General features: G+C 40.7%; 1 protein-coding gene across 1 annotated transcript in view; it reads left to right on the forward strand.

Annotated features, from left to right (window-relative positions):
* The window catches only part of MARCKS (myristoylated alanine rich protein kinase C substrate), a 2342-nt gene extending 1402 nt beyond the window's left edge, over positions 1-940 (forward strand). Inside the window, exon 2 of the mRNA XM_026088803.1 lies at positions 194-940. Within this exon, the coding sequence (XP_025944588.1) occupies positions 194-940 (747 nt within the window). The remainder of the gene's footprint in view (positions 1-193) is intronic.
* Positions 941-8308: the final 7368 nt, after the last annotated feature.

Here is an 8308-nt window from a genome sequence, read left to right on the forward strand (position 1 = left end):
ATATCAATTAAAATATTGCAAGGAAAATTTGGGGGAGGGCAGCGGCTGCGCGACGAGCTGAGCCGAGCCGAGCGGAGCCGAGCCGGCGGCCGCAGGGCCGGGCCCGTCCCGTCGGGTCGGGTCCCGCGGGGGTGTCGCCGCCCCGCCCCGTGCCGGTCGCTTCCCCCCGGTAACCGGCGTGGGTCTCTTGCAGGAGAACGGCCACGTGAAGGTGAACGGCGACGCCTCCCCCGCCGCGGCGGAGGCGGGCAAGGAGGAGGTGCAGGCCAACGGCAGCGCCCCCGCCGAGGAGACGGGCAAGGAGGAAGCGGCCTCGTCGGAGCCCGCCTCCGAGAAGGAGGCGGCCGAAGCCGAGAGCACCGAGCCGGCCTCGCCCGCCGAGGGAGAGTCCTCCTCCAAGACCGAGGAGGGCGCGACCCCCTCGTCCAGCAGCGAGACCCCGAAAAAAAAAAAGAAGCGCTTTTCCTTCAAGAAGTCCTTTAAGCTCAGCGGCTTCTCCTTCAAAAAGAACAAAAAGGAGGCCGGCGAGGGGGCGGAGAGCGAGGGCGCCGCGGCGGCGGCGGAGGGCGGGAAGGAGGAGGCGGCGGCAGCGGCGGCGGCCCCCGAGGCGGCGGGCGGCGAGGAGGGCAAGGCCGGCGCCGCGGAGCCCTGCGCGGCCGCCGCCGCCGGCAGCGCGGAGGAGGCCAAGGAGGAGACGGGGGACTCGCAGGAGGCCACGTCGGACGAGCCGTCGGCGGAGAAGCCGGCGGGCGAGGAGGCTAAGGCGGCGGCGGCGGAGGAGCAGAAGGGCGAGGCCAAGGCGGAGGAGGCCGGCGGCCCCACGAGCGAGGCCCCCACGGGCGAGCAGGAGGCGCCCGAGGCGGAGGAGCCCGCGCCGCCCACGCAGGGCGCCGCCGCCGAGAGCAGTCCGGGCGCCGCGGCGGCCCCGGCGGCGGAGTAAGCGCGGCGGCCCGTGGCCCGGCGGCGGACTTTTCTCCCCCCCTGTTTGTTTGTTGGAGTGGTGCCAGGTACTGGTTTCGGAGAACTTGTCTACAACCAGGGATTGATTTAAAAGATGTCTCTTTTCTTTTTCTTCTCTCCCCACAGATCCCATCTCAAATCATTCTGTTACCACCATTCCAACGGGCGGAGGAGGGCCTAAGCTCTCCCTCCGCCTCGTTCCTCCTTCTTTGTTTTTTTTTTTTTTGTTTTTTAATTTTTTTTGCATCAGTATTAATGTTTTTGCATACTTTGCATCTTTTATTCAAAATGTAAACTTTCTTTGTCAGTCTATGGACATGCCCATATATGAAGGAGAGATGGGTGGGTCAATAAGGGATATCAAATGAAGTGATAGGGGCCACAGTGGGGAATTAGTGGTGCACATCAATTGCCAAGAGAATGTGCCACACGAAACGATGTAAGGGGTTAGTCTTTTTTTAAAAGAAAGTTATTACAATGTATTTTGTGAGGCAGATGTTCTATAAGGTTTACAACACTACAAGTCTTGATTAAGAAGGAAAGGAAAAAAAATCAATACCCAGATAAAGAGATCATAGTCTTAGGAATTCATTTAAACCATAGGAACTTTTCACTTATCTCATGTTAGCTGTATCAGTCAGTGATTAAGTAGAAATACAAGTTGTATAGGCTTTATTGTTTATTGCTGGTTTATGACCTTAATAAAGTGTAATTATGTATTACCAGCAGGGTGTTTTTAACTGTGACTATTGTATAAAAACAAATCTTGATATCCAGAAGCACATGAAGTTTGCAACTCTTTCCACCCTGCCCATTTTTGTAAAACTGCAGTCATCTTGGACCTTTTAAACACAAATTTTAAACTCAACCAAGCTGTGATAAGTGGAATGGTTACTGTTTATACTGTGGTATGTTTTTAATTACAGCAGACGATGCTTTCTTTTCCAGTTGTCTTTGAAAATAAAGGAAAACTCTTCAGATGCAATGTTTTTTTTGTGTAGCATCTTGTCTATCATGTTTTTGTAAATACTGGAGAAGCTTTGACCAATTTGACTTAGAGATGGAATGTAACTTTGCTTACAAAAATTGCTATTAAACTCCTGCTTAAGGTGTTCTAATTTTCTGTGAGCACACTAAAAGCGAAAAATAAATGTGAATAAAATGTATAATTTGGTTGTGTTTCTTTTATGGATACTCTGGTAGCTTAAATGGACTAGCCAGTACTGCCTAAATTTGTGTAGAGATTGATGTGTGCTGTTAGCAGTAAACTTTGAAAACTACCTTCCTAAATCCTGGGATGTGTAATGCTGTGCACCTTTTAGAGAAATTCTGAGCTGTCCACCAAGTAAAGTATAGGGTTTTCTGGCTTTAAAAAGAAGACTGGAAGGCAGCTTGAGAATTCTTCTTGTGTATTCTGTTGTCCAGGCTCCATCTTGGTTTAAGACCAGATGTATCCAGCACGTTAGATTCATGCATCTTGAGGAAAGTAAAGATTTCATTTGAATTGCTTTGGGTGGGACACTAAATTTTTTTTATGCCAAGTTGCCTAAAAATTAAGCCCTTGGACAGATGTCCCATTTATGTCTTTGTATGCCACCCCAATTTAGGTACCTAGATGACTAGCTTGAAGACTGTAGCCCAGAGGGAGAAAGGGGGTACTAACACTGCCATTCTGTTCAAAGTAGTTAAAAGCAATATTTGCTTTTTTTTTTTTTCCTCAAGTGCTACTCCCAGCTGCAGGTGAGTTACAAAACAGATTTCAAAATTTGTCTATAAAAATAAATCACTTGGTGCTTGCCTTTAATTGTTAGGTGTTTTGGCTAATTTCCAACATATTGCTCAGGGCATATTATGCCTTAATAAAACAGTAGGTTCATGTGAGAAAAGCAGTAGTGGTATTTGGAGGGTGGAAATTGATTCAAGAAAGTGTTGCTTCTAAGTTTATAGGAGAAAGTTTAGTGTTACACTTATTTGCTTCCACCTAAATTTTCAGCAGAAATTCTTTGGAAGCAATTATGATTCATTTTATGAGAAAATGGCACGTTAGCACCTTGTTCCCTAAAGAACAAAGCCTAAACTGAATGAAGTATAGTAGATTTCCTGCTGAATGCATACTTTTTTTATTATTTTATTTTTTCTTTAATTCAGCTGTCTACCATTTTAACTTTTGGCTTGTATGTACTCTAGTTGCCCTGGTATTTCTCTATAGCTTTAGAAATGTATTGAAACTATGCTATAATTGCTGAGGGACAAAAATAAATGGATGTAAAACAAGATCCTCCACACCAGTGTCATTCTTGGAGTACATGTGTTTGAAGTCTAGTGCATAACTGCTTTGCAAAGGGGTTTTTATAACATGGCTGTAAAAACCTGTTCTGAGACGCATGATGTCTTGGCATAGAGTCAATGTCTCTTTTTAATAAATATATATATATTTAAATCCAAGGATTCTTAAAGAGAAGTCTGAATTTCTTTTTTTTTTTTTGTCAAACTGTATGTGTACGTATGAAGAAAATAATCATTACAAAAGTTCTTTTCCATTTTTTCTCAACCTGCTCTACTAAAACTTTTGTGTTCCTTCCTCACTTAGTTGGTATTGTTTTCTGCAGTGCATCCAGTTCTTGGTGGTTCAGAATTACTTCTACCACAGCAGCCAGGCTCCTTGACTAGGACTTTGTAATTCCATAGCTTGGCTGGACTAAATCTCTTTCAAAAAGTCTAATATGCGTAGAGTTTCAAAAATATGTCCTAAGAAGATCAGTTATGTGGTCTGTTATTCTGGTCACAGCTGTCCAGTGTATACTTGAATGCAATTCAAGTGATACCAATTTTCAACCATGTAATTTAAGAAGATAGGAATCAGATTGGGATTGGAATAGTGAAAATGGAAGAGTTTTAATTTGCTTCCTCTTTCAAAAGAATTTGATTACAGAATATGTTCTCTGTCTCCGAAGGACTGGATGTTAGCACTCGTGTAATTGTAGAACATCCTTATTTGTGTACAAGGGTAGGTGTTAATGACTGGTGAGATGGTTAATCTTACCAACACAGATTTTTGCCTTTTTTATTGTATCAGTTATTGTTATGCTTCAATAAAAATGCTAATCATAACAAGCATTGTAATTTCACCAAATTCTCTCAGAATTCAAATCGATGTGACTTTAAAATGTGTAATTTCAAGCTGATTTTCCTATCCTGTATTGTGTTTGGGGCTTTTTTTTGTTTTGTTTTGTTTCAAGCAGAATGTTATAATTTCAGTGAATAAGATAACCTTTGGGGGGCTGGACCAATGTCTTTTTTTAGGTAAAACTTACTCTGAAGTCCATTTTTCCCTGAATAGGTGCTCTAGTGATTTACTCCTTTTATGTTTCTTTACTTAGGCAGAGCCAAGGCCTCGTTGAAGGTCAAAACTTGGTTGTACGAAAGTCCTTTCAAATTTTGTGCCCATCTCAGTAATATCTAAACCGAATTTCAGTCACTCCAAATCACAGTGTCTGACCTCAAGTACTTGAGTTCTGTATCTGCTCCAGATAATTAATGTGAAATTGTAGAAACTTTGCCTTCAGGCAAGGAAAGATGGTGGGGAAAAAAAAAAACACCACCAACAACAAAACCAAAAAACACATGCAAGTTGGCTGAGGGAAATAGTGTAGGCTTTGCCTTCTGTTGGAGTGTATTCACCTTCCTGCTTGGGTACACAACTGCTCTATGAGAGTCAAATGTCCATATATCAACTTCTGACATACCTAAAGACTCCTCTGGGTTGTATTTGATGCAAATGTTGCATGTACAATTAGCTTACCCCTTCATGGTTTGAGGAAGAATGTTTTCAGTGTTTTAAGAACATTTTTTTGTCATCTAATACTGTTCAAAACAGCTAACTCTTGAACTTCACTTACAGAAGATTAGATAAAGGTCAAAGGTTTTCATCTGTTTTGTTTGTTTGTTTGTTTTCTATCTTGTGAGTCCTTTTATATTGCTTTTTAAAACAAAATCTAGAATAATACACATTCTAATCTGAGACTGTAATACCAGTTAACCCTTTCCTGCAAAATTAACCCTGTGAATTCAATAGAACTATTTGTACAGTGAAAGAGTAGTAAAAGGTCATCATTTATGATACCTGACTTGTTTCAGTGTTCATTTGTTATATTTCAAGAGACTGAGGTAAGTTGTATTTTACATGCTGATGTAACTTAGTTGACAGCAGTCTGTTTCTAGCTTATGACAACCTTTTCCACCATGCTCAAGTCACTAGGACAGAATAAAATGGGTATTTTTGTTTCTGAAGCATGCAGCAAGTGAAAATAATATATTGTGTTTATGACACTGTAGATAGTAAGGTTAATTTTTCCTCTTTATGATTCAGAGAACCTTAGCTAATTGATGATGAATGGGAACTAGTGCAACTGCTGAATCCAACAAGTCCAACAGGGCAGAGAAGTCAGGCTGGACAGCCTAGCGTTAGAATAAAAGAACTTAAGAAGTGGTACTACAATAAAGTACATGCTTACTAGATGTCTCTGAATTACCTTGTCCTTGGGAACACCAGCGTGGTGGTATGCTTTTAAGGCCCATTGCTTGTTTGAAGATCTGGAAGTGTAGAAGTGAAGGCATAGCAGTGTGTTTCATGACACATTTGCAGAGACAAGTGGTGAAATGAGATTGTTCTCAGGTGGGAACGCTGCATACTGGGAAGACCGGAGGAGTATGAACAATAAGATCAAAATGCTGGTGACAGCTCAGCAGATGAGAGACCAAAGCGTTGCCCAGCAAGTAAAATACAGAGTCAAGAATGTGTAGGTTTGGACTGTGTTGTTGGGTACTGCACACACTTTCTATAGAGATGCAAGAGACTTAGCTTTAGAAGGTGTTTATTTTAGTATATGGTTAATGTTATCTGACAGAAGTGATGTAAGACATCAGTTAATGTTCTCAAAATGTTTTGAAATCTTAAGGAGGGTCATAAGTACTATTTCTATATCTTCATCCCAAGTCTTTGTTATAGGATAATATGTCTGTCCAGAACAGGACTACGATGATAACAGATGAAACAGGACATGCTACATACAATTAGAAGGACCCGAACAAGGCACATGGAATATCCTCTCTCAAAGCTATGATGAATTTAGATAAAAGGGCAAATTCATTATTCAATTAAAACAGCCTCTTTTTTTTTTTTTTTTTTTTTGGCCTGACACAAGACGTGTAAACCCAGCACAATTTTCCTAGGAGAAAACTAAAGAGCAAAGCTGGACTGTTAAAGAGCCTAGCACAATTCTAATTGCAAAATAGCAGGATAGAAAAACATTGCTAATGTAGTATACATTGTTATCATCAATTAGGYAAATGCTCCAGGACTTTAGATTCTTATTTTAATTCTTGTGGCTGTGTATGTCATAACCTGCTTGAGGAGAGAGCTAGAAAGGAATTATTTTGAGCCAATCAACGCTACCTTCTAAGGTTCTCTCCRGCATCACAACTGATATTGTTGGCAATAAAATCTTTGATAGTCGCTCTTAGCAGAGACCACTGTGACTAAAGATTTATTTTTAGGCACAACACAAACAGAAGTCATGCAAACCAGACTGTCTCCCGAAGTTCACAGCTTTGTTTGTATAAGAGAGAGAGAGAAAATAAAATACCTATGAATATGTTGATTAGAGAAATTGTAATGGCTGAGTAGCTGTAATAGCTACAAGTGACTTGCTAGCCTACATTGGTTGAATTATCTCTCTGAAACTGGGTATGTGGACCCACCTGAATATTTTAAATTAATTTGATAGCACAAAGCCATGCTTATGAGCGTGACCTACAGCACGAAGTAAGCAAAATCCATTGTGGAACTGTTGCTAATAGAGTCTGTATTGGGAAAGAATTGTCCTGGACACAGTAAGTAAAGACCTGCACAGTCAGGGCCTTTAGAAAAAGAGAAAGAGAAGGGGGGGGGGGCGGGAGAGACAATTTCAAAACAGCTTATGAACTAGAGGAAAAAGCTGTCTTTTTCTTTTTTTTTTCTTTTTTTAACTCTCTAGAGCAAGGTTGTCATAGGCATAAAGTGCCACACCTTCTGTCTTTAAAAAATAAAACTTAATTACAAGAGACAGTGTCTCCTCTGGAAGGCAAAGCCAAGCCCCTTTGGAAAACCACCGAGGAAACAGAATCCAGAATTGATTAAGGTAACATTTTTGAAGAATGAAACCTTAGACCAGTCACAAGCTGTACACAGCAAGAGCCTGCTAAAGCAAGTTTACTAGACACAGTCCCTCTGAGGAAACTGGTCAGCAAATATTTTCCATCTCAATAATCCAACAAAATGACAGAAATCATGGGATCATACTCAGAATACATGAATAAACATATTCCCTCCCCCTCACAAAAGTTCTATTTTTTACATATGTATTTAGTTCCTAATAAATATCCAGGAAGAAAACTTAAAAATGTGAATACTTTCAAAGTTCCTTCAAAGCTATTTCCATGGATGTTTTTTACATAAGTGTATTTGAATTCAGTTATAATGTTTTATTCTGCTGTTTCATACCTAACTTTATGATAAAATGCTCACATGGACAGGCAATCTCATATGTGTACTAAATTATGTATGGCATTTTCAGAAGTGCTCATTTTGGCCTAATTCTTCTCTCATTGAGATCCATGAGAGTGAAGTTAACTAATGCAAAACACTTCTAGAATTCCTCCATAAATATTTCTAAAGATAAGAGAAATATATTTGATTCCTCCAGACAGTATCCACCTGCATTCCGTGAGAAATGGAATGTGTGTTGATAAACCATCTCAAATAACCACCTTTGCTATAAACTTTCCTGAAGAAAATAGAAATTATACATGTTCTCCCCCCCCCCCCCAGTAAAACAATGAATATGGGGTGGGGGGTGTATAATAAATGAGCAAGAAACTGACTGTGTTTTTGTAAATTAAAGGACTGAAAACGCACATGACCAAACTGACAGGAGCAGTTTCACATGATGCTGTTGCAAGCTAAGAAAATGAAATGCCACTGGAAACTCATCCACGTTACTACAAATGTGAGAGCTTACACCAAGGATGCTCATCAGGCCCAGCTCCTCCCCTTCCACCACCACATGAAGTGTACTTAACACTCAACAAATCTATACATAGAAGAAGGGAAATGTATTTAAAAGCTCATGTGGATAAATTGTCTACCAAAAAAGTTTGCTATTTTCTGTGTAAAAATGTTAGCTTTTAGTAATCACTGATATTCACTGAATTTGTCCAAGATGATAGTAACATTTTTTTCTTTTTTTGCCTGTGTGTTGCCTTCAGAGAAAGTTACCATGTTACCATTTCAAGATCATGTTATTATGAG

This window comes from Apteryx rowi, unplaced genomic scaffold (genome assembly GCF_003343035.1).
Source record: "Apteryx rowi isolate R43461 unplaced genomic scaffold, aptRow1 scaffold_785, whole genome shotgun sequence".
NCBI lineage: Eukaryota > Metazoa > Chordata > Aves > Apterygiformes > Apterygidae > Apteryx > Apteryx rowi.